We start from the raw sequence: 27570 nt of genomic DNA on the forward strand, positions 1-27570 counted from the left end.
AGCAAGAAAATGTTAAGTACTTAAGGTTGATTGGTCTATTTTATTTATTTATTTCGCTACCTTATTCAGAAACTTTTTAAGCACTAAACTGACAATGTGCTGATGCTGTTAGTGAATTGATTATGAGCATTATGGACAAATTAATCTCTCATACTGGATTAATGTACAGCCTAAATAAATCACTAACATAATGCTATCAAGTTCTCCAACAATTAGAAATAAAAATCTTAGCTGACACTGTCTGGATTGAATCAAAGTTATTATCAGAAATACCTAACCCCTTTATATACTTAACTTTAATGCTTTGTTGGTTATTCTTCCACATAATTGAGCTTTTTTACAAGGTCTACTAAATGATGTACCACTTCTCTGGTTATGTAATTTCCATAAACCCCTGAACGCAGCACTTGTCCAGACACAGCTACGATGCACTTCAAAGAGACAGGTCCTGTGGGCAGCAACTGATTGAAGACTTGTGGCTTCGCTGTGTTTTAGATGTTGAAAATGTTTCCGAGCGCTGGTGGATATATTTTTTTCTTAACTGATGTTACTGAGGTAATGTATGACTGGACCTTGTTTTCCAAAAAAAAAAAAAAAAAAAAAAAAAAAAAAAAATCCAATAAATAAATAAATAATTCCGACGTGTTTGGGAGGTAAACTACACTAACATTGGTCATCTACAACTTCAATTCGGAGTTTTAAGGTAAGAGTTACACTTTTTCTAAACGATGATTTTTTGTTTTATTTAGGGCTCTGCTGTAGACTGTGTCGCGTGCAATTAAAAAGTGCAAATATTGATGAAACCTTTAGTTGTTTATGCACTTTCACCTGCTTATCTCAACTGTTTCCAGGTGTTAAATTTAGTAGGCTAAATGAAAGGAGAACTGTTGGGTTTATTGGTAATGCTTAATTCCCCCCCGCCCCATCCCCATCCCTCACATGCTGCTGCTATTTAATTTGTGATACGCCAGGGGAGGTCGGCTCAGTTAAACAGAAAGTCAGACAATATTCTGTAACCGTAGAGCCCCACGTCATTCATGTCAGACAGTATGCGGTAAGAGCGTGTTGTTTAAAAAGGTAGAAACTCTATCTAAAGGGAGACAGCCGCACATGTGGCTCTTTCATCAGCCCACCCAAAGCTGAGGATGGAGTGGCTGCCTCCAATTAGCTCGCCTCTCTTGTCCCATGAGACTTTTTCCGATCCTTTTAGGTAACATCTATCACACCTGGTTCAGGTTCTCCTCAGACAATGCAATAAACTATCCTCCAACCTTTCATAGGCTGCTCTAATTAAAGGTACATTAGGCAGATAGGAGTAGAAACGGCTTTAGTTGGACAGATGGAAAGTGTTTTGTTGAGTTGTCAAGCTGTCCTGACTTTATTACAGGTTCTTTGTCATTTTCGGACATAGTGGGTTTAAGTTACATGTTCATTATGCAGAATTTGCGCAGTAATCCCCCCCCCCCCCATTAATGGATTAATGGTTATTTAAGCTATAGTTGAGAGAATCACTGACTCACAGTTTAATTGGAGAGCAGTTTAGAGTTTGGGTTCCATATGGTTACATGCATAGGTTTCCTGGAGTAGAGCTGCTATTTTTTAAGTCATAATACATATGAATTAATCCTAGAATAATGTACATAACATTATTCTTGATCTGACTGTGGCTGTAACGATGAGTTAATGGTTTTTATTTATTTGTTGTAACCATTAGCAAAAGTCACATTTTGTGGCTGATGTAAGCTAGAGAATAATTTTTTTTTCTAAATGAATGCAGAGAGCACACTGTGCATTTTTGCCTTCCCAGATGAAGTAGTAGAAAGGTTGTGACATCCATCAACAGAATGCTGTTTATGCAGCAGAAAATCCACAGAGAGGGGCGACGGAAACAAACTATCATGCTGTCACTGCTACACGATACCATGTATGACTCTTTTTCTGGGAACATTACATGCCTCTTCTGCTTTTATCTTCACAGTTCAAAATTAACAGTGTAATGAAACCATTTAAAAACTGGATATAAATATAACTTTTTCTATGAACAGATAAACCCCTCTAGTTTTTTTCGAGGCTCAAAAAGTTGGTTATGCAATGAAATGCTTTAATCAACATCAGTATCCTGTGCACAACAAGCCCCTGATACACATATGGCTGTAGTTTAAAAGTAACAGGCTGAAGGCAGCCACATTTAACATCACCTGCTTTTAATCTGATATTTTTTAGACTGATAATATTTTTATTCTGTGCTACCTGTTAGAGGACCAAATATACACACAATACAGTATAAAAACTAATTTTCCAATGTTAAAACTAACCTCATGAAGATGCTTTACTTCTAATATTTTGATAACATTCACCTATTTGCTACTAAAGCTTTAAAATGACTCATGACTAAACATTTCAGTTATTTGTTTGAAATACAGAGTACATAAGTTTACTGCAATTTCCAATTTCCATGCATAATTTATGATACCTAAATGACATGTGGCACATTGGTAGAGGGCCAGGTTTACTCTGTCATACCATCATCATGACTCACTCTCGCTTCTTTTTCTGCAGGTGTGGACACACATGAATCCCAACAAAGTGTGCTCTTCTCTGCTGCAGGTAGCTAGCCATGCCTAGCTAGGTTTCTTCTCCTGCTGGGATTTTCACTCCTACCAGCACCTTGGTTGGAACTTCCAGGACTTTAAAAGTCCGTGTTGGGCTTGTCTGAACTATACCATCCTGAAGATTAGCATGGGGGAAAGACGGACACGCTCCTTTCACATGACATGCCATGTGCAACGTGACTACGGTAACAAAATGAGGAGTTCCTTTATACGCTGCAGTCCCAATGGGTATGCTGGAAAGGGAGTCAGTCTCAGCTTGGACCATGAAATGGACCTTGCATCCTCCACCGGCTCCACCACAAGCAGCACGGCCCTCCAGGTTCCTCTACCTGACATAAGCCACTACTCTCCTGTTTCACTTGAACTGGACCCTGCAGCAGTGAATAATGGATCAAGCATTCCCTGCTGTCCACCAGGTGACACAAAGGACCCAGAGCTTCAGATGGTTCACAACCAGCCCTCCGCTATCCCTGCCCCGCCGCCTCTCCCTCGTTCAAGCTGGATGCGTCAACATCAGAAGGAGTTCCAGAGCCCTTACATCCAGACTAGCATGCAGGGGGATGTTTACAACTTCCTAGAGAGACCTGCTGGTCTCAAATGCTTCCTCTACCACTTCCTTGTGTAAGTACCTGTCTTGTTCAGTGTTTACTGATTCCACTCGATACTTCTGATCCAGTTTGGCATTTTTGCAAAAAACAGGAGACATCCTTAAAGAAGGAAGGATGTGTAAACAGGTGTGTATTGGAAGCAGTGTTTGAATTAAAATGGTTAACCAGGACTATATGCACCTAAAACCTTAATCACAGTGAAAACAAAGCAGAGAAAAGTCTTACGCCGAGTGTTTGATTCCAGCCACAAAGGAGTGCGGTTTCTCTCTGTTAATTACATTTAGTGCTGCTTCTTCTAGTACAGGTTTCTTGTTTCCTGTAAGAGAAGGAGATGAGTCTGTGGCCTGCTGCTTGTCTGCAGTTGTTTTCTAAAAAAAAGTAGCTCAGTTAATACCAAAATTTGCATTTTTTGCTTAATTTATGGCTTTTTAATTTAACAAGCAACTGAATATTTTGGAGACACGGCTGTAGCATTAGTTAGCTAAACCTTTAGCCAAAATAAAACTACAACTTTTAGAAAGCCACAAATGCCCCTGTAATATGTGAGAGAAAGAGCTTCTCTGATCTCATAAGTATCCCACAGTTCAGTCATTGTAAGCCCAGAGCACATGGATTTAAACCAGATTAGATAAAAATATGAATAGTAATAATAATAGGAGTCTGATTGAAATGCCTCCTCAGAACACTGTCTACATTCATTTGGATCAGATACTGAGACAAATGGAGATGTTTTTTTTTTTTCTCCCCTGGTTTACTGAACTCATTCTTCAATAATATCAGTATGAATCTTGCATATGTCCATTTTTTTTCTTGTTCCATACATTTTTAGATTCATAGCAGACGGCATTTATCTGGCATAGAACCACCACAGCATCTTGTTTGCTATCAGCTCAAATATATTTGGAGGTTCAAGTACTGATTCTTCTGATACAAACTCATCCTGAACTGGCTCTGTACTGGTACTTTACTCTCTGTACTTAATTAGTTAAAGCTTCTCAGCTTCAATATCACATCGTCTACGAGATGTTAACCAAGCCTGTTCTGAAAAGAACAAGCAGATACAGATCCATGTATATCCTAAATTTGACAGGGTGCTTTTAAGTTTTTGATGAGAGGGAAATAAAGGTGTACAGTGGGTGAGGGAAATAAATGGTCAAAGTGCATGAAAATGTAGCATATCAACGCCATTAACCCCTCTGTTTTATTCATTTATAAAACCCATAACAAACAAACCAAACAAAATAAACTATCACTGACTACATCTTATCCAAAATAACTTTGTCCAGATGAGAACACAGAAGTACCAACAAATGCTGAAGTGATGCTGGACGATAACATATAAATATAACATATACAGTAATGATATTTCAAAATACAAGAGAAGAACATTCTGAGCGTGCCCAGTAACTTGATTCTCCTGATGTTACAACCAAAATAGTGGTTGCTTATTGTTTCGGACTTTTGTTAGGTTTTTCCCCTCAATATTTATCCAACACCCATATGGGTTGAGATGCATCTGCCTGAGTGCAATGGAGAAACTGAAAGACAAATGTGATTAAAAGTGAAGCTGGCCAGATATATGGAAACGTTTACGTTGTTGTTGTGGTTTTCATCACATGCCCTCACAAAAATTCCCATTTGCTATGTACACATGGATACACAGAAAACAGTTTTTAAAAATATATTTTTTTCAGACTGAAAATACCAGGTTTAGATTAAAGTGACATCTACATGCATGATAGGAACCGAAGTTTCTCTGCAGAACACTGCAGTGAGATAATCAAGATAGTCACTCAAGGCCTGTAGTCACTTTGCAGGCAAGCATTAATTACAGTGGAAAACTGTGAGTAATGGAGTGATGTGTGACCCTTGTTGACCAATTTATCAACTTGGTCAATTAATTGATGCTGCAAGGATGTATAAAAGTCTATTAAATGACAACTTTTTAATAGATTAAAGTGCTCATGACACAATTTTGACTTTATGTAATTTTGCAATATATTAATACAGCATGACAGAATAGGTGGTTCTGTGCAGTTAGTAGTCAAACAGGTGTGTTTTCACACGGATATCTGACAGTGAAAAGAGAATCCCACAAGTGGCTGGAAAACCCTCCTACCAAGTTGTGGCGTCAGCGGGACAGAGGAACATCTAGCGGAGTACAAAAAAACAGCCATTCTGCGCAACCTGAACTTAAAATGTTTTTGTTTCTGTGGAAAAAAAAAAGGCTACAATTGTTGCTTTATACTTTTGTTTTGTAACGCAATATTGGATTATAATTAACCCAATATTTTAGCCACAAATTTTATAGGGAATTAACTGAAGTTTCAATATAGCAGTCAAATTACCGCTGGTGGCTGTTTCATTAGCCTAGTTATAGAGTCATGGATGCTCTAGTGTTAAAATAATAAGATACATTTTTTTATTTTAGTAGCTGCCATTGTGGTCTGTGTGTGAGCAGAGGAAAGTAAGTATTTGCTGTCAGGAGCAGGACAAGGTGAAGCAGAAAATTCTAAATGGTGCCGTATCACCGGTCATCATAAATTCTCTGCGGTGTGCCGTGACTGTTCATCAAAAAAAAGCAAAAAAAAAAAACAAAAAACGTCCAAACCATCTACAAAGCTGCTGGCTTTCTGTCTACAAACTATCAGAAGTTCTCGCACTGACGTCACTTCCGTCTCCTGTCTTGTTCAGTTGTAACAATTTTATACAGCTGTGTTTGAAACTATTATTCAGATAATCGAGAATGACTTTTTGGTTTATAAAACATGGCAAAAAATGTCAAATTCTTGTCATGAGTGCTTTAAGTTTTTTTAACTGAATACTATTTTCATTGTCTGTTTTCATTTGAAAATTCTAACCAGGGACAGGGGTTGCAAATTAGCCTCGGCTAGAAACTTGCATGCATGGCTTTTACTATGTTTAATTTTATGAAGCAATGTTTTATGCATTTGTTCTTGTTAAATGAACATGTAAATAAATAAATATTGGAATGGGGGGAACATGTCTTTGATGACGATTGATGGCTGCATAGCTTCCTCCAGTCATTTAAATACATAAAATAAATACACACCTTTTTTCATGGTGGCTGCAAATCTGTAATGCTGTAATTGAAAGGGCTTGAATCGTCTGAAGGCAGCTGGACCTCTTTTTCTTCTTTTGGATAAGAGGCAATGTATCTTCAAGTACTGAGAAAAAGTCCAGTTGTATTATTTAAACTCTTGGGTTTACCAGGACCTGGATAACTGAGAATTTACACCAACATATCAGAAGTCAGTTATTATTTCCAGATTGTTCATGCCTTAAAGTTTGAAATGTTGCTGCAGTCGCCAGACTGGGATGCTTTGCAACCAGGCCAGAGTGCCACAGCCAGAGGTCTGTGTTTATTCTTTTATTCAAGGTTGACCAAATACATGACGATTAAATGATCCAGTTAACGCTTTTCTCACATAATGACTTCACTGAAGCTGTTCTCAAGCATAATTTCTCTGCTACATTCATGTTTTTTTTTCACGAACAAGAAAAATATGTTGTTAGAAAAAACACTGCTTTAATTAATGATTGAATAAAAACAAAGCAATGAGAAATAATTAAAAACAAGACTAGAAACAATAATAGAAATAAATGTTTTTCAGCTTATGCTAAAAGTCATTCCATGAAAGTGCATTTTCACCAGAGATTTAAAGTTATCCAGTGTTTGTGCTAATCTGATATTTAGAGGCAGACTATTCCTGAGTCAGGGACTTGCCGCAGAAAAGGCTCTGTCTCCATGAGATTTTAGTTTAGTTCTTGGAGTGGATAAAATCAGTTGAGAGCTTTTTAGAGCTTTGCTCTTCCAACTTGGCATTAGTGTTGCTTTTGATCTCTTAGTGCCATCAAATATGATGTATTGTATTCTGTATGCTAATAACAAGAGGAATAGTTCCTCATCTTTAACCCAGGAGTTGTAGCATTTATAAAAGTGATTCCAAAATGAGAATGATCAGATCCGAGGACAGTTTCCCACTTTACCTCGTCTTTAATCCTTCATTTTTGTGGCACTCATACACTCATACTGAAAACATTTGGAGCAAGACTGAAATTAATTTAATCGTTTAGGAACATTTTGCACCCTCTACATACCATAGTGTTCAAATAGCAAAGTGTGTTCAAGCAGAGGTTTCTTCAGCTCCATTGCAACAAAGACCAATATAGGTATTTGCCACATACAGCAATAGCTCTAAACAGTGACTGATTTTAATTTCTAATAATTCTTCGTTAAAAACCGCAACTGCCCTTTTTCGGATTAAGAAAGCATTATTCAGTACATGAATATTTTTCCAAACCTAACTGCCCTATGATTTATTTAAGGTTTATTTGATAGTTGATTTGAGATTTAAAATTTGTCATTTAAAAGACCAAAAAAAAAAATAAATAAATAAAAACCCTACCTCACCACAAAAAAATTAAAGCAAGATTTATGATTTCTTATTCTTTTCTCTACTTTTTTTTTTATGAACTGGCCCCTATGACCCAAAAACAAGCTAAATAGGGTATAGAAACTGAATGCAAGCATGGAAATTTCAATCTGATGCTTTGTTTAACATGGAAGTCACAATGTTAAGTAATGCTGTAAGAGGAAACAAAAGTGCTTTTAGATACAAATAAATTAATCCTTTAATCTTAATCTCCTCATGTAAAATAAAACAGCACATAGCTATTTTTGTAAATTGTCTACTTAGGCTTGTATCAGTAATGCGGTTAGGATGGACAAATATAAATGTGCTCTGTCTTATCAGTTTGTTTGCTGGACTTCAGTGAATTTTGCACAAGTTGTTACTCTGCTATAAGTTTAGTAAATTTCTTAAAGTTTTTATTTTAAAGAAAATGATTCAACGTGACTCTTAGACATAGTAAGTGCCAGCTCGGTCACAATGTGATTGACTGTGTTCAGTTTTTAGCTTTTTTTTTTTTTCTTAGACCTGTTTGTAATTCTGGAAATGCTTCATTTCCATCATTGCATTCTTGCATACCTGTAGTTTGTGCTTCATATGGTTGAGTTCAGGAATGTTTCATTCTATCCATTATGGTGGTGCAACCGACGATTGCGGCAGCCTCTCTCAGTGGAAATACAATGCTTTCAAGTGTTAGTGGAGAGAAAGATGTGATTGAACAATCTCTGTGGCTGTGACAAATTATTGCTCAGTGTACTGGGTGAACTTGGCCTGCTTTGCCGCAGGAGCCAAGGAAGCCACACCCCAGGAGCATGGTCGAGGGCAAGGCAACTTAAGCAGTGTGACAGGGCGTAGAAGCGGGATAAGCATGGCGGGGTCTAGGCTTGGCTAGCTGCTAATCGACACAAGCCAGCCATACCCATACTGAGCGTTAAGATCCCTCATCAATAAGACGGAATTAGAATTAGAATTAGAGCTGTGAAGCTGTCTTTATAAGAACCAGCTTTGTACCAGTGAGTTCTAATGTGGAGGAAGCTATGTCGAGCTCTACAACAACATTAGTGAGAAGCAGCAGGAACACCCAGATGCTCTCTTCATAGCAGCTGGCGACTCACATCTGTTCTGCCTAAATTCTACCAACATGTAAATGTGTCGACCAGAGGAAACAACGCTGTGGGTCTGTCATTCTGACACCTTGTTTCCAGATGAACTGAGCACCATTCTATGCACATTTGTAGGCCAAAAACACTGTGCATGCACTGAACTACCAGACACTACAGCTCACCACTACAGTATAGAAGGCCAGTCCATCGTCAACGCTCACAAGGGCAAGACCTGACAACACTCCTGGAAAAGTGTGCTGAGGAGCTGAAGAATGTTTTTATAGACATCTTTAATATCTTGCTCCAACAGGCTGTGGTGCCCACCATTATTCCTGTCTTTAAAAAAAAACACAAACAAATCTTGCCGGCCTCTCTGATTTCCGTCTTTCCGTAGTAGCCCACGCGCCTACTAATGAAATGTTTTAAATGTCTGGTCATGCAGCACATCAAAAACTGCCTCCCTGCTGACACAGAATATGAAATTTCCACCATACTCCTTCTCATGCTGTCTCATCTTGAGAAGAACACCTATGCCAGGCTCCTGCTCTTTGACTTCAACAGTACCTTAAGCACCACCATCCCACAGCAGCTGGTGAAAAAGCTGCAGCCTCTAAAGGTGGACTCAACGACAGCAGAGAGTCAGGGTGGGCAGCCACACATCAAAAACCATCACAGTGAGCACAGGCTCTCCCCAGGGCTGCATCCTGAGCCCTTTGCTCTTCTGCCTGCTCACCTTTGGCTGCGCTGCCACAGCAAACGATGGCAAAATGCAAGAGTTTTACAAAGATTTAGAAATCTCTATGCTCCTCAAAGTGGAGTCTTTTATGATTTTACGAGGATGACGGCTAATGCGCTAAACACCATTCAATGGAAACATTTGCAAATCGCAATTGCACTTTATCGAAATGTTAGAAATATCGCTTTTATTTTCCATTATTTACCAGGAGATGATAAAAGCCTTCTTGAATCCATTGGATCTCCCAATGATAGGAGAAGAACAAAATAAATGTTTAAATTCAAGTATTACTATTTAGGTGCTGGAAGAGGCCATTAACAAGATGAAATCGAATAAAATCCCAGGAAGTGACGGCTTCCCAGCCGAATGATATAAAATATTTAAGAAGGAACTGGGCCCAAGGTTATTAGCATCATTTAATGAAACCCTGAAAAATGGGAATATCCCCCTTTCCTGGAGGGACGCCATAATTACACTACTCCCCAAAGAGGGGAAAAATAAAGAATTATGTGAAAACTATAGACCAATTTCAACCCTGAGCTGTGATTACAAAATATACAAATCAATACTAGCAAAGAGGCTGGAATTCTTTATGACAGAACTAACACACCTTTAAGTAACAATTGCTGGTGGATATCTATACCCATGGTCTCTTTAGAGATTAGCATTAGAGAAGGTAGGCAAAAAGAGCCGCTTGCAGCAGTTGTGACAGCTCTAATAGGGCAGTGGTAATAGGCCTGCTCTACTTTAAGATGACACACGGTGAATAAAGCATGTGCACTTCCTGTACTTGATTCATTGTAGTCTTCACTGTTATGCGACAAGGATCAGAAACGTTTCCAGCAATTTGACTCACAAATAGACAAAAGACAATAGCATGCAGTGATATGCATCTACCAAAACAAATATAGTTAAATTAAACACCAACATTATGTAATAAATAATTAAAATAAAATAAAAACAACACAAAAGGTGTATGGGTTATATTAATAGGATTATTAAAAATAAAACGCAAGGCACATACTAAACCTGAAAGCTTTGTATACTTTATATTGTACATTCATTTTACCATACACGAGTTACTTTGTAGAGGTGTGGTGAAGTGCATACAAAAGTAATATACGAACAACAAATACAATGCAAAAAACAGCTGTTAGATTGATAAATAATGCAGGATATAGAGATCATGGTAAATACACTCTTCTTAAAAATACAAACTCTAAAATTTCCCAGTTTGATTCATTTTAAAACAGCACAAATAATATGCAGAGCCAGAAATAATTTACTTCCTAATAAAATGTAGGATTTGTTGAAAACCACGAGAAGTGGTACAAAAAGCAAATATTAGATAAATATAGGCTTGAAGAACAGTTTAATTCAGGGTGGTGATGATGTTTGACGGTGTTTGAAGCCAGAAATATTGAGATTTGTTTCGTCTTTATTATATTTTTTATCCTAATTTATTTATGTTTTATTCAGGTTTTATTCCTTTTCGTGGAGTGCGAAGATATTGTAAATATTGTTAATGACAGAACATGGTTGAAATAAACTTAAGAAAATGAAGATTACAGTCATACTGTCTAAATTCTCATAATCTTAATGTCTTCCTTTAAGCCTATTAAAACTTACTTTTGATTACCTTTTTGTATCTATAGGTGTTTGTCACTTATTTTATATTTTGTGTTTTGCCTTCATGTTTTTTTTTATTTATATATCATTAGGAAGCTGGAAAGTTGTGGCCTTGCTGTGTCAAGTTTACAAGAACATGTCTTTTAGGTTAATTAATTGACCAAATGTGCACGGTTATCTGTTTAGACCTCTGATAGGCAGAAAACCTGGATCTACCCCTCCTTCATCTCATACATATTTACTTTTTTAATACAGATTCACTTTTTTCCCCATTTTTTTTCCTTTATAAAATGCTATATACATTTCATACATCCATCATCTGATCTCTGCACTTGCTTTATCCTGTTTAGGGTCACAGGAGCCAGCCTGGCCCAGCTGTCATTGTCATGATCCATGGGTTTTGGTAGACTTGTGTTTTTCTGGTTTCCTGTTTTATTTTGTAAGTTGTGTATTGTATTCTGTTTTGCTTCCTGTTTGTCGCCTCACCTGGTTTAATTAGCGAATTCTCTTCACCTGTTTCATATTAGTTCCTCAGTGTATTTATATTCCTTGCTTTCAGTTTTCTTCTGCCAGTTCATTGTATGTCTTCATGTCAAGCTGCTGTCTTGATTCTGTTGTGTTTTGATATTGTAAGTCATTTGGTTCTTTTTGGATTTAAACCTTTATCCCTACACTGGTCTGCCTCCTCCCTTTGAGTCCTGTGTTTGGGTCCTTACCTCCTCCTCAGCTTGTGACAGCTATAGGGCAAAAGTCAGAGTGGACCAATCCATTACAGGGCTAGCAGAAACAGACAGTCATGCACATTCACACAGGCAAAGAGATAACATGAAGTGAGGAACAAAAGAAAGTAGCTAAGATTTTAACCAGAAATCTGCATATTGCAAGCTGAAGGCATTTAAATATAAAAATGAGACTGTTAAGGTGTGATTGGTGCTCTGCTGGCACCTACGTTTAGTGATTGCTCTCATACTGCTCACCTGTTTCGCACGGCTTTTATCTCTCCTCTGCTCACTCTCCACCACCAGATTGTCTGATGATGTCTGCCCAGCAATCCAGTATTTTTGCCATAGTTTTCCTTTCACCTTGTATTTTTTTTATTTTTTTTCCCCCCTATGAATTTCTGTTGTCGCCTGTCCCTCTGGATTGCTGCCTCTTTCTTCTTGACCCTTGCGTGCCTTGACCGTGGCCCTTCCTCTAACCCTCTGCCTGTCTACAAAATATCTAACCACTTGCTCCCCTTCAGTCGGACTGCCTCTCCAGTAAACCAGGTTCTTCCATTTTTTTTTTTTAACTTTTCAATCCAAATTTGGTTTATTTCAAGTCCAAGTTTCCCAGGTTATTATAGAGACAGTGTCCACTTAAATATAAACTGATTTGAATTGGCCTACAAAATCTTTATTGTTTACTGAATCAACCATACAAGAATAAAAGATGTGAATAAAAGAAATGTGCACAGTTGCAGTTTTAATTCAGATTCTTTTGGGTGCTTGGGTCCTACATCTCATCTAGGTTGTGGAAAGCAGAATATTAAAAAAAAAAAAAAAAAAAAATCAAAGCTTTTATGGTTGAAAAGCACTATATGTTCAAATGCCTGATATATTCGGACACAAATGTTTGCACGCTTCTTGTGCTAATGAGTTTATAAAACTGAAGAAATCCTTTCGAGTCGTGATGGCATACGTGGACATGTGTTCAGAAAGAGTATTATGCAATAGCATTCGGACTCGCCAGCGCAAAGACAACCTGGGGCAGTGATCCCCTCTCACATTTGTATCACTCCGTCTGAGTCTTTTATATAACTGAAGGGAATAACCATGTAAATACTCATGATTTCTAAATGACCTTCCAGACTCCAAACAGATTATAACAATACCCATTTTTTTTTTCTTTTCTGTTGACACCTTTCTGCTCACTTTCTTCCCCTTTGGTGTGATGCATATAACTGTTGTGGAACTGTCTTTGAGGTAAAAAGGTTAGAGCATCGTCTCCATTTTGTCTTTATTATTCAAAAGTTGTGATATGAAAGTGGCCATTTTTACTGTTCTACTACAGCATCTCACAGTGGAATAATAGCAGCTGTTTATCCTGGTGAAAACGCAGAAGCCAGATGTCTGGAATGCTTGGATGTGTTTTTATATCTGGACAGATTATTGAAATGGTTACAGTGGGTCCTCTGTTTCCAGACTCCACCCCCTCATCTACGTAGAATAGGCAGGAAGGAAACCTCTTGGTGGATTTTTGCTTACAAAGAGATTACTGCCAGAGGGTTAGGGTTACTCGATGAAGTGAACTGTGTAGGTCATTTCCACTTCACATCAGGAAGTTATGCATGCTGGGAAATGATGCATTATTTTTATTCTGAAGCTGAAAGCCTTTTATATAAAATCCTTTTTTGCAACATGTTGAAATCACGATATTTTGGGTAATTATTGTCATGCAATTTATTGTAAACACTTGTTTATTTGTTGATTTTTTTTTCTGAAATAAGAGTTGTAAGGACCTTGAAATTGTAGTGAATTTCCCTCTAAATGGAGTTGTGAAGCTCTCCTTTTTTATTTGCGTTGACCATGTTTGACTTTGCCACCAATTCTGTGATAGATCAGAGCAGAGATCAAGTTTCTTGAAACGAACAGTAAAGCCATTTAACTGCAGCAGAAGAAGAGGATGCATGTTTAATCATGGACATATTAAGAGAAATCTGACTTTAATGTTGGAATATTGAAGCTTCTAACATGCAGGTTAGAAGTTTGACATCAAAATCAGATAGAATATTTTTACTTTTGCGACACAGAAAGCTGTGATTTATGCTCTACATCCTAGAGATGTTTAATATCCATAGCAAGGCCTTTTAGTTGTAGATTTTACATAATCTACACAAACTCTGGACACCTGATTTTCAACAGCTCTCCAGAAAACCTGTGGTGAAACCCAAATGTACCTCAGGTTAATGCAGACACAATAACCGTACAGAATGTGTAGGTCACAGGTAGGTCAGCATGGGGCCGGAGAATTAAGTTACCTGTCAGACTGTTCAGTAGACTTATGATGCAACAACCTGATATCAACTGCTGAGTTGAATGAGATTAAGAGAGGTTAAAGTCTTTAACATTTGAAGAAGACAGGTTTATGCTAAGCCAACAGTAAGCACACAACAATCTGGATAGATAAATCTTACATTTGTAAACATTTGTTTTATATTAATCTTTTTTATATTTGATAACTTTACATTATCAACAGACCCCAGTGATCAGGCCAGGGCACACAAACTGGAGCCTCGCTTGCTTGAATTTTCCACACTTATACAATTTTTTGTCTATACTCAGTGCAAATATTGTCTTTGTTATTTAGGGTCTTCAGACCTTATATTGCCTTACTTTCACTGCTGATTGAGTGGATGGTTTGGAGTGGCTCTACAATTGTGTGGGTATATTAGTGGAGCTGGACAGATCTGCAATAAATAATACTTGCTGAAGCGCCAGCTGTTTTGTTTTAATCAGATCCTGAGGGTTTTGGGCTGGCTAAATAAGGTTAGCTAATGGCTGTGGTTATAATTCAGTCATATCTGCAGCAAACCCACCCCTGCAGTTTCAGTGCAGAAATACTTGGGCTGTAATATTAGGAAAATCCTACATCATTGTCAGACTGTCTACATAATTGAATCGCATCATTTAAAGATTGTACCAAACATGATTTTAATCATGATATTTTATATCATTTTGATCTTATTTCTGTTTATTTACCTATATTTATAACTTCACAGCAGCTCATAAAACTACAGATTATTTGTAAAATCCATTACAATTATTCACTTTTTGATGTCAACAAGTGGTGATTTTAGAAATTAGGGCTGATGATATGATTTATGTACAATGCCAAGTCTTTATGTGCTGTCATGCTGTTGCACTGTAACATTTATTGAGCATGAAATTCCCAAATAGTTGGTAATTTAATATTTAAAAAGAGGAGAAAAGGAAGAAACAAAGTGGATTGCAACAAGGGTGTAAATATAAGATAAAAAAAAAAAGAAAAAGTCACCACAATGCATGCCTTCTTGCTCATTTTAAAGTAAGCCTCCTCTTATGTCACGACTTCTGTAATACAAATATTGTGGGATGCTGAGTAAGAAGATTTGTGTTGGTGACTGAGTTTTTTTTTTTTTTTTGTAAAAGTATTGCTATCTTTAAACAAATACTAATGCTCTTATAGGCTACTATATTATAAACTATCCAGCATAATTAAAGTATTAACTTTGGTTATGACTCAGACCTGTTTACTGAGTAGAATTAAGTAAAAAAAAATCTGTAAATATTTTTTCTTCTCTGCTCAGATTTAACATGCATGTCTTGACAGTTTACTGTCTGTCATTCTTTATAATTTATTAAATCTCTGGAGATTAAGGCGACCAGCTGCTGAGTCTTTTCTAGCAAATGTTGTGCTATTTGTGTCTTTATATAGGACTCTATCTGCTAAACAGAGCAGGGACTTGACATATTTTGCATTTTATGATGCACCAAATGTTTTCAATTGGTGATAAAACTGACCTGTTGGTGGGCCAGTCCAGCATCTGTGTTTTTCTGTTATGAAGCTTCGCTGTTGTAGTGGATGAAGTTTGTAGTTAGTAAAGCCTCCTCGGGAGGAAAGCATATGTTTCTCTAAAACCTGCACTTTAATAGTGTCTCCAAATGTTCAAGTTGCTAGTTTCACGTGCATTAATGCACCTCCACATCATGAGAGATGCAGGCCTTTGACCTGAACACTTTTGACAAGCTGGTTGGGCCAGCTTTCCTTTTCCTGTCAATTCGTTTTGCTAGTAGGCTGCTTTAATCACATTGGGAGATAAAGAAAAATGAAGCAGCTGAAGTTGGCTAATGAGGTAGCATGCAGCATTATATTTGGTGATTCCATTTAAAACCAATTGAAAGTAATTAAATAGAGAGACATGTTGTACCAAACTGCAACCTTGAAGCAACAGTCTCTGCTTTTCCTACCAGCTATTTAATATTGAGCGCCATTACTCAGAACTCGTCGTTGACCAGCTAAGCCAAAACTTGCTTGTATCTCTGACAAAAACTGACAGCTTTTTACTTTTGCAAATGCAGATAAATTGTGGTTTTTGTGTGAGTGAAAGCACTTGATCTCACATTTTAAACATTGCTGAGTACAAAAACAAAATTAAAATCATATTTATTTATAAAAAAAATGTTTCCTAGAAAAATGGAGTTTGCTCTCCATGAAATTATACGGAAAATGTGCTTTAGGAATGTTGTTAGCTCTGTTTTTACTGGGTGTATCATTCAGTGGTTTAAAGATTCCTCCAGTATATTATGTTGATGGAAAACACAGATTATATGACCTTGTGAATGAGTTACATGATCATGGCATCATGTTTATACTTGTCCTAATAGCCTGATCTGATTTCAACAGAATGGAAATGGATTTTCAGTTCACTGTATCCGCCCTCATCCTAACCTGTCCCTCTGGGTTTTACTCTCCCAGAAGTTCTGGTAAGGCCGTTTTTCTGAAGCTTGTTTTCATTGACCATCTGCTGCATTTATCTTGTTAGTTTTCAAATTACTTTAAATTACCACAAGGTATCAATTGCAAGCCTGGTGATTCCATCATGGAAATTTGTTTTTGTACCTGAGCAAAGATTTTTACACTCCGACTGGGTGGAAAAGGCATCTGCTCAACTAGAACACAAAATCTGCAAAATCCAGATTTGGGGGACATTACGGTAAACATTTGCCATGTAAACAACTCCAAATAAACACATAACACATGAGATTAGGTTGCTGCTGAACTTGCAGCAGGAAATATTAAGATGAGGATCAGCAGAGTAATATGAAGCGAGCGAGTTGGGGTCACATGATTTGACCCTGTACAGTTGAATGAATCTTGGATGTTACCATTTGCCTGCTGATCAGTGGACACATGAGCTGATGTTATATGTAAAATAAACCAGTAATAATTTATCAGCTAAACCAAGAGCGACTAAGTTTCCATCAGTGCAGTGCGGTCTCTCTTACCAAAAAAAGATATCTTCAGCTCCCTCAAACTCAACTTTATACCTTGAAATCTTAGCTAAAAATGAACCACTAAGACAAATATTATGGCCTAAAATAAGCTCATACTTTTTGCATCATCTAATAATTTTTCCAGACATTTCCATGCCCCTCTGCATGGAATCCTTTTGCATTGCATGAAAACACACACCCTACACTGGGGAGATTTGTCTAAGCCTCACTTTTAATTGTCATACACATCTCAAATCCTTCAGCCCCATATGCCGAGCACACTACATCACAGGGGCGTGTCTAACTGCACAAACTCATAGTCTGCCCCAAGTGCCACTCCAACAGAGAAAATGTGACTTGTATCTGCCTCATGCAGACGGTGGTGCTAACACTAGACATAGATCAAGCAAAACAATCAAACTGCAACAGCATCTTCAGTCGCACTCGAAGTCAGATTTCTCTTAATATGTCCATGATTAAACTCATGCTCACCCTTGTCAGAAGCCACTGTATTAAAAACAAGTGTAGTGTGTGCGTGTGTGTGTGTATTCTCACTGCGTTTTGAACTGAATTTGGAGGGAGGAAAGAAGGAGCAGGAGATGTGTCTTTGCATGTGTGTTGATGAGCACTAAGTCCCATGGAGTAAAATCACCGTCCCATCTGGCCAACTTGTCATGTGCTCGTGTGTGAGGGGAATCCTCTTTCAGGAGTCTTCCCCTTTATCACCCTACATTGTCTTAAGCTTGTTTTTCCGCCTGACGTTCCAGAAATAAGCATGATCTTTTAAGAAGAGCACATCTTATTCTTTTTTTTTTTTTTCTTCTTAACTCGTGTGAGAAAAGAAATATACAACCAGGAGTGTGTGTTCTGCTGCAGCGTGTGTGTTTTATTTGCATTATCATGCTACATGAACTTAACCTTCCCAACATTTGACATGTAATCCAGCTTGCAGCTCACAGCATCATAATGCACCCACTGATGTGTGTTTTCTAAAGTGGGTTTGATCATGATAATGGTGCAGGCAGATACTCATGGTATGTCATGGAGAAGCTCTTAAAAGGTTGGAAGGATTAACTCTGGTATGGTGAAAATGCACCCTTAATCTTGTAGTCAGGAAAGGCCAAATGCAGGCTGTCGTGAAAAATCTAGAATTCATATATAAAGAAGTACTTGGACAGTGCAGTGAGATTATAAGACAAAACATGTCTCAGGAAAATAAAGTTTTTGAATTAGGTGTTCCAGTTAAATGAGTTACTTTAGACTAAAGGAGGTTTGTCTTTCTGATCTGAGTTTCAGCCCCACTCCTCCTCTGCTTTCTGCCTTTATGTAATCCCATCTTTCTCCCATCTACCTCCCTCCTGCATGTTCTTCTTGTACTTGTCTCATTTAGGTGTGCTGCTCACGTACGTTTAGCTCACAAGCCTGCATCTGTAGACTATGTATGTACACTGACAGATGGACCGTCTCATCAGAATCTTTCCCTGTTGCTAAGAGATGTGGAAACATTTTGTCAGCTGTTAATACAAGCAGATTGATGATTATAGGGAAAAACAGGGACAGAGTACCTTAAACTTTGTGCTGCAGCTGATCTCTCGATTTTGTTTTTCAGTTTCTATGTAGCAAACGTTTTAATTTAAAGGTATTTTACAAAAGTCATAAATCCAGATGTGTAATATCATATACAGCATATGTGGCATGCATCAGCAACATTTATATGCATTGTGAATCATTGTGTTTGTATTTTATATTAAGTTCATTCTTATTCTGATTTTTTTTAAATGTTTTATTTGTTTATTGTAAACTTGTTTTTCTGTTCTTCTCTACTCATATGTTCAGGTGTTCACCAAATGTGACAAATAAAATAATTGATCCTTTTTCATTCAACATTTTTTTAAAGAAAATGGAAGAATCAGATAAATAAGGATCAAATTCTTGAAAAAAAAAAAACAAAAAAACATTACTTTATTTTTTACTGTTTCAAAGGGAGTTGTGACTACTGGTGAGTAGTGATTATTGACTGGGTGCACTGTGCCTCTCCCCAGCTTCCTTATGGTCCTGGTGTGTCTTATCTTCAGTGTCCTGTCCACCATAGAACAATATGCAGACTTTGCCACTGGAACCCTCTTCTGGATGGTGAGTTCTATTAAATGGATTGAAATGCCTGCGAATAAACCCTTCATGACTATTATATAACTCCATGAGTAGTTTAAATCATAAGCCATCTTCATGTCAACCTCATTTCATTTATTTTTCTAAAATATATATATATATATATATATATATCTATAGTGTTGAAATCCAAAATCTTAAAGCCATGGAGGAGTTATTTTCTGGTTCCAGCCACTTTTAAAGTGAACAAGTCAGATTTACAAATCTTGCATGAAACATTGACTATTTGATGATTTTAAAAAGCTTAATTGTATTTCATTGACTTTGAATCTGAAAAGTCTGCACTTATTCCACATCTTATAACCTTAAGCTTTACAAAGTGCTTTGCAAAATGCCTTATACATAAAATTCAGCATGGATGAGTATGCCAGAGGCAGTGTGGAATACAGTCTTGACCAAGGACACAAGGGAAGAGACTTGTGATAAAACAACTGACCTTTTCATTGGAGGATAACTTTTTCTTCTAAACAAGAGCACGAACAACTTGGTTTTAGACTTGTTCTGTATCAAGTCTGACCACAGTGAGATCAGTGTGACATTTTTTTGGTAGACTTTTGTCAGATACATGCAGCCCAAAATATGTCCATACATACTGTAAAAAGCTAGATATTTTTTGTTTTATTTAGGGATGGCTCGATACCACTTTTTCACATCCGATACCGATACCGATACTGCAGCTTTGAGGATCGGCCGATACCGATCCGATTCTTTTTGTCACTCTAAACGCTGTTTACAATATGTCGTGGATGTAATTTGTTTGATACTGACATCTAAAAAACACCTAATTCACTGTACAACAACTATTCTGGTCCCCTAGAGAAAGAAAGAAGGCGGGACGACGTCACGGCATCCCAGCGCTGCCGTTTCTAATAGGCTGATCAGAGACGAAATAAATAATGAAAACAAGTGCGTGCGGTTACGTGCGGTCTTCCTCGCAGTCCCTGTAAGAGACCACATATACGAGAAAAGGAGGATCCGCGCTGCAAAAGCTGACTGCTGCGGCTCGCTGAGGGCTTCTGGTCTGCAGCACTGAAGTCACGACAGGTGAGTGTCCGGCACGGGCTGTTTCTGCACTGATCTGGGGTCATGGTGAGCTTCAGATGGAAAGACATCTATGGTTTGTCCAGTTTGACCGAGATTAGAGGCTTAGGTCGCGCAAAGTCAAGTTAAGATGTATGACTTTTTTTCCCCCCCAAAGATAGTTTGGGCTTATGGATCGGATCGGACGGGTTCTAATAAAAAAATCCGATGCCCGATCCAGTCATTTTGACCTGGATCGGACCCGATACCGATCCAGTGGATCGGATCGGACCATCCCTAGTTTTATTTTATCTTAAATAAATATATTCATCTTTCTGTGATGGACTGGTGATCTGTCCGGGTTCTGATGAAGACGGTGGGAGATTTCACTTAAGTAGCCTGTTTCATTAGTGGTTTCACAAGCTACTTAGTGAAATCTCCCACCAACTTCTTCAGAAATGAACTGAAGCTGTTCTGGATGAGAACAGAACTTACTGAAGTCAGCAGTGGATGCCTTATTTACTTGTTGTGCCTAATGATACAGCTCCTCAGGTTACAATTTGTAGAGGCAATGCTGCAAATATACAAGATGAAAATCACAAATCAATAAGCATATTTTTTTTTTAAGTTGCAACATCACCCTTTATAATTGGTGAGAAATATGTTATGCTGTAGTTAAAATAGATAAAACCCAAAACACCCCAATGTGACAAAGAACTGCAGTTCCACCTTATGTCCACATGATGGAGCTGTTTGATCTTGGTTGGGTGTCGCTGACTGCCGGCCATTTTACAGCTCAGTTCAAAGTTAGCACAAAACTCAAAAAGACTAATCCATTTTGGCTAATGCAAATATCATGACACACACCTAGCTTGTCTTACACTCTTCCAAAGACCTTTACAGCCACATGTATCTTTTCAGCCTTTCATGATTACACTTGATACGCACACTCATTTGGCTCCATGTAGACTGCACATGCTGGTACTTGCTGGTAGATTGCCTTTTTTTTGTGGCTTATTAAGCTATTAAGTCAGCTAAGTGATGCAATAAATCGAGGGCTTACAACAGGTAGAGAAAATTATGGCTGCTGTTTGGCAACTCTACAAAGAGCTTGCATCATCTGTCTCTTGCCAGCACATTGTGAATGTAAGTACACGCGCAGCTTCTGCATACTTGTACAAAGCGTGCACCTACACAAAAGCTGAAAAGACACACACTAAAAAACACTCACAAAGGCACCGCCTCCTGTGTCCCGTGGCAGTCAGAGGACGGCGTGGACACTGTGTTCTGTAAACTTTTGGCCAGTGCCCTCTGAAGACCTCCTATCACAGTTATTTATTTAGTTACAGTTAAAAAACAGCCAAGTACACTTTCATATCTCTTTTTTGTCCTTTTTTTTTTTTTTTTTTTAATCCACCCTGTACCTTTTTTGGCCTATAAAAATTAAGCATGCACAATAATCTTTTGGGAATTATTAAACTCTAAATGCTTCCACATCTGACTTCATATTTGCACATAAGTGTGTATAAATAATGATTTTGGTTCAGTGTTAATCATTTGATAAGATAACACCTTATCTTTTCAGTGTTACACATGTGTGTGCCAGGCCAGCTTATGTAAGTGTGATTGTGGTAGCAGAGCTTTGTGCGTGGTGTCATGGTAGCACACACCAGTGGTAGTAACTATACTTAGAAAGTTCAGGGTCAGCTAACATTAGTGAATCACAGGGTGGCTCGTTTTGGATAGCAGAGAGGACATTAGTCCTTGAGGATATTTGGCCTTCAGGGCAGCTGCCCAAAGTAAAGCTAGCCAGGCTGGGCAGGAGGCACAGAAGCATGCACACACAGTCACACAAAACACTGTCCGGATCTTAAATCCCTTCTGCACAGCCCGTTGCTTCCATTTATAAAAAAAAAAAAAAAATACATGTGATTAGATTCTGTTGGATTATGCAAACATTCTCCAACCGCTGTGTTTGACCTTTGACTTTTTGGCATCACAGCATTGGCCAGCCCATCTGTCCAACATCTAAATAAGAATACCCAACAGCTACTAACTACATTGCTGCAGAATAAAGATTTTTTTTTTTTTTTTTTTTAGATAATACTTAACTCTATTAGAGCTAGTAATAGCTATAATAGCTTTTTCCCCTTTGATTCAACACCTGCATGTAAAGATGCCATTGTTGTTTGAGGCTCATGAGATTAACTCATCTTTGGACAATTTCCATTCAAAATAAACACAAAATTTAAAGAGAACATCAGTGAATCCATTCTTAACTTTGACTGACAGTAGTTGGAGCAGTAGCTCTGGTATTACATTAGGAACCGCTGGGCTCTTTTTTTTTTTTGTAAATATTATGTCCTTGGATTAAAATTAATGTAACAATTTTTATACCATTGCTAGCTCTGTGCAAAACTACAAGAGAGAGACATAATACCAAAAATCATCCATAAACTGGAAAAGAGAACTGACGTGATTCTTGAGAAAGAAAATGTCTAGAAGTAATGACATTATCGCATGAGTATTTTGACATATCAGTAACTAAATCTTACAACTTATAAGAAATAAAACAACTCTGTTTTGGAACATTATACCAGAGAAAATGAAATGACTCAGCAAAGTGTGCAAATTTCGACTGGATTGACATACTGAACTGAAAAAAACTGTCATAAAGCTGAGCTCAAGGTGTAATGAGTGTAACATTTGTGTGTGTTTGTGTGCATAAGCACAACTCCCTTGTAGTGGGACACAAAGCACTCTAATCACATTTCCATCTGATACGCTTTCATCCTCGTCTGGCTTGACAAGATTACCGCTGCACGAACAGGCAGCTGTTTCCAGTAAACACATAGTTGCCAGTTTCAGATACACATCCAGTACAAAATTACCTCCCCCCAACATCTGGGTGACCCAATTTATGGAATTATTGGGACTAATCTTTTCAAATTCCACAAATTCATGTGAAACCTTTGACTTTTGGATTTTACCCAGCTGTTCTAATTACTTAGCTTGATAGGTTGGTTTTCTGTGGGCATTTCGTGAAGCCGCTGCATTTCGATTTGGACTGTTTGGCAATGGTGATGAAAGCCATTTCTTTCTGTGTCTCTATGCATTAGGCTGTCTTTGTAGAATGCTACTTTTTTTACTGTTATAAAAAAACTGTTAATAGACATAACCTCATGAAAACAATCTGTTTCTGCCTTACACAAACACTAAGGCTACAGGTCAAGTTAATCTGAAATGCGTTCTAACAGCTAGTGTGTTTCCAGCCAGCTGAAAGCCTGCCCACCTCTCTGGTTTGTTTGGTTTCGCTGAATGAGCCTGAATGCTAATTCAGCATGATTATTAGGCCATGTTATAGAGATCTGCTGAACCATTTCTGCTTATTTATTCTCTTTTCCTTCCTATCTCTTTGTCTTTAACTCTGTGACAGTATGAGCCATTCATTCAGATGAGAAAAGATGAGAGAAATCTCAGGGCAGACAACACAAGTGCTACTTCTAAAGCTCTAAACAAAAGTAGTTTATGAATCATCATGAGCAAAAAGAGCAAAAAACACAATTTGGTGCTTTTAAAGTGTTTTGTTGAATCTAAAACAACTCATTTATTTCCAGAAGAAGAGTGTCTGTGATTGACAGGTCATTGTTTTGCAGCCTTGTGGTGCTGTGTTATTGCAGCAGGGCTCATGGTATTAAGTTTCATACAGGGGGCGGTCAGGGAGCAGCCAGCTAAGGCAACTGAACTCAATAAGTAGGCCACCCACATGGCTATAGGTTCTAACAGAAAGTATGGTGGCTAAATATTATGGATACACGGTGGCCAGGAAAATGATCTCCATCCCACAGAGTTAATTAATTTGCAGAGGCTCGCAAAATGCACACACACATATTAACACTTCAAACCAAGCTTTTGCATGTCAGTTAAGTGCTTCAGGCACATCTTTACAAATATAACGAGTTCAACACCTTAGTTAATTATTCCACAATCTTACCTGTTAGCCAGCACTGTTCTTCTTAAGGCTTCAATCACGTAGCCATTGACCCTGTCTCAATACAAGCTGTCATCAGTCATGTTATCAACCTCCATCTTTCCCCGTGGGTGGCTGGGTGGTCTTGATACAGCTAGACCACCTCAGTGTCTCCCTTTTTCTACTTCACACACCTGTCATTACCCTTCCTATCATGTTGTAAATCTTGGTGATTGATCTTAATGGTCTTAAATTAGTGTTAATGCATGGTGCTGTGTTATCACTGCCTGTTGAAACAATATCTTATCTGCCTCCACATCCTCCTGTCCTGCATGTGTTTTTGCTGTTTCGTCTCTTTACCGGTGGATTAACACAAACCTCACTCCCTGTTTGCATTGTGCTCCACAGGAGATTGTACTGGTGCTGTTCTTTGGCACGGAGTATGTGGTCCGGCTGTGGTCGGCAGGCTGTCGCAGCAAATATGCAGGCATCAAAGGACGCCTCCGCTTTATCAGGAAGCCCATATCAATCATAGGTGCACCTGGCATTGTCCTTTGTTCTCATTTATTACAACAAATGTCATGCTTTACAGTGTTCTTGAACGTTAACCCTTCAAGTAACATTTTACTTTAATGTAGTATTTGATTAAAACTCAGATAACGAAGCAGTTAAAAAAAAAAAAAACTTTTTTTTTTTTTTTTCTTACAGATTTGATAGTCGTCATTGCCTCTATTATTGTGCTCGGAGTAGGGTCAAATGGACAAGTGTTTGCCACGTCTGCCATCAGGTGGAGTAAGGATTTGATTATTTACCTATAGCTGAAACAGGATCTAAGGACGATTACAGATGCAGCCATACTGTGTGTTGCAGGGGCATTCGTTTCCTCCAGATCCTACGCATGCTACACGTGGATCGACAAGGCGGAACATGGAGGCTTCTGGGATCTGTAGTTTTTATTCATCGGCAGGTAGGTCAAAAACAAGCTGATGCAGCAAATTTAAAGCTTTGTTTTTTTTAAGGTGTGCAAAGACCCACAGGATTGTATCAAATATAAACTGGCTGATCTAGCAGTCTAGCCTGTATGTTGGTGTATTAACAGTATCTGCAACCCGAATGACAGACTGAAGGTGTATCCGCAGGGCTTTCAGTTGGCCTAACCAGTGCTTACACACTACAATAGTAAAACTTGTTGCTTTAATCCTCAGAAAATGTACCCCTCATGACAAATCCACTGTGCACACATGAACAAAAAAAAATCCAAAGCAGATCTGGCTTAATAAGGAGAAGAAAAGAGGTTGTTATGGATAAGGCATCCCCACCCCCGCTTTTTTTTTTTTTTTCTTTGTATGATGGTACACTTGTTTTAGTTTTTTTTCAGGCTGATACACAATGAAGCCAGAGGATGTAATGTTCTCTACCTAATCCTTAAAGTACACTGTGTGCCTTTGTTAAGTCGAACCTGACGTTCATATCCCTTTGATGCACAAGAGGAGCAGAACTTATCATTAAGGATTGCGTGCAGAGGGTCAGTAAAAATAATTATAAGATGAATCCAAGTCAAGCCTAATGTGATTCGTTGCCATCTCCCTGTTGTCAGATGACCACTATATCAAATGATATGCTCTGTTTAGTGGAAATATATTGCTTTGTCAAGAAGCAGATGGAACAGGACGATCTAAGAGCCTAATCAGGACAGAATTTGGTGTTAATATACATGTTGGCCTGTAGCAAAGGTTACATTTGCCCTTAATTTAAAAGTCAAGATTCACTTTTTTTTTTCTTTTTTAATGTAATTTGCTCATAAAAACTTAAAATTCTGGAAACACTGTATTTGCATTTTTTTTCCCTTTTAAAATTGTTCTCAAGGTTTAAAATTTAGTTTCATTTACGCTCTTTGATGCTTGATGTGTCAAACATTACTCCAGTTGACTTTGAAATGAGCAATGATCAAAACAGTATCTCTTGGTCTAAATGTGATGCTTTTCTTTATATGGGCCTCAAAATACTATGCCAAAACATAAAACCATATCAGTTTGTGATGTATATACAGCTCTCGTGTAACAGAGAAAAATACTACTTTTAAGTGGGGGTGAATATGTAAAGTGTCAGTTTCCAGTGCAAGTCTTTGTTCTTCTTTCAGAGATGAATGTGCTCAGTTGTGCACTATAATGATGCAAGAAATATTATTTTTTAAGTTGAGCCTGGAAGCTTTTACAAAACACAGGTCTGGTGCAAACCCTCATTTGGGTTCATGCCAGTGTAAAATGAAGCATGAAGGTTTGCAGCAAATCACCGGATTTCACTCACATATGAAGCACTCACACTTAAAAATGTAAAGACTGGTATATATAGTCAGAATTCAGCTTGTGTGATAAACATTTTCACAGGGGAAGTTGTCATTAAGAGTCAGATAAAACCTTCTTAGAGATGCATAGAAATTAATTTTCATAGATTTGTCTTTGGTCAAATTGTATTTTCCAGGAGCTGATCACCACCCTGTACATTGGCTTCTTGGGTCTGATCTTTTCTTCCTACTTTGTCTACTTGGCGGAGAAAGATGCTGTAGATGAGGAGGGCAAGACTGGCTTCTCCAGCTACGCCGATGCCCTGTGGTGGGGCGTGGTAAGGCAGCTAAAAAAGGAAAATGAAAATACTTTTTATAGGATGTGAAGTGGTAGTATGTGTATATGTTTAATGAAACACATTTTCAGCATTGATTATTGAATGCTACCTTCATTTCTCAAACATACCTCATGAGCTTATAAAAAAGAGCCATAACAGATCATCTTTACAAAGCACTCAACTAAGAAACGGAAGAAATGGAGGCTGGCTAGCCTGCTTAGACCAATTAAGACCCTGTTGTATTCTTACTCTCCTCACTGTTTTCCTCCAGCATTCATGTGTGGTGGTAACATTTTTAACAGAAATGCAGGTGTTTTGATGTTTTTCATGCTTTGAGTTGGTTTTCCCTCTGCGTGCAGGCTCAGGTTTCCAGAGTAGTTAATTAAACATTTGAATTGAAAGCGCAGAATAATGAGAAACCTATGGCAGCCTTGTGCAAGGGATCAGCATGCCACAAAGAGACAGTAATAAACCATTCACCTCTGGGATCTTTGGCTCAAAGAACTTTTAGAGCACCAATATAAAGTGTCAGTTCCTTTAATTAAAACTTTAATTGCGGGATTTCTACCTTTTATGTAACATGGGTTAAAGGGGTCACGTTGCTCCTCCCTGCTCCATGCAGGCTGTTATTTTGTGTTTCTTCATTCACAATGT

At 38.0% G+C, this 27570-nt stretch overlaps 1 protein-coding gene across 3 annotated transcripts in view; it reads left to right on the forward strand.

The window, feature by feature from the left end:
* Positions 1–646: 646 nt before the first annotated feature.
* Positions 647–27570, forward strand: part of kcnq1.2 (potassium voltage-gated channel, KQT-like subfamily, member 1.2) — a 188504-nt gene continuing 161580 nt past the window's right edge. For all 3 annotated transcript variants that reach the window (XM_041998144.1, XM_041998145.1, XM_041998146.1), the window contains exons 1-7: positions 647–703; positions 2560–3233; positions 19178–19268; positions 24703–24829; positions 25003–25081; positions 25165–25261; positions 26776–26916. In XM_041998144.1, coding sequence (XP_041854078.1) covers positions 2740–3233; positions 19178–19268; positions 24703–24829; positions 25003–25081; positions 25165–25261; positions 26776–26916 — 1029 coding nt within the window. In that variant the 5' untranslated portion in view covers positions 647–703; positions 2560–2739. The remainder of the gene's footprint in view (positions 704–2559; positions 3234–19177; positions 19269–24702; positions 24830–25002; positions 25082–25164; positions 25262–26775; positions 26917–27570) is intronic.

Source organism: Melanotaenia boesemani, chromosome 10 (genome assembly GCF_017639745.1).
Source record: "Melanotaenia boesemani isolate fMelBoe1 chromosome 10, fMelBoe1.pri, whole genome shotgun sequence".
Classification (NCBI taxonomy): Eukaryota; Metazoa; Chordata; class Actinopteri; order Atheriniformes; family Melanotaeniidae; genus Melanotaenia; species Melanotaenia boesemani.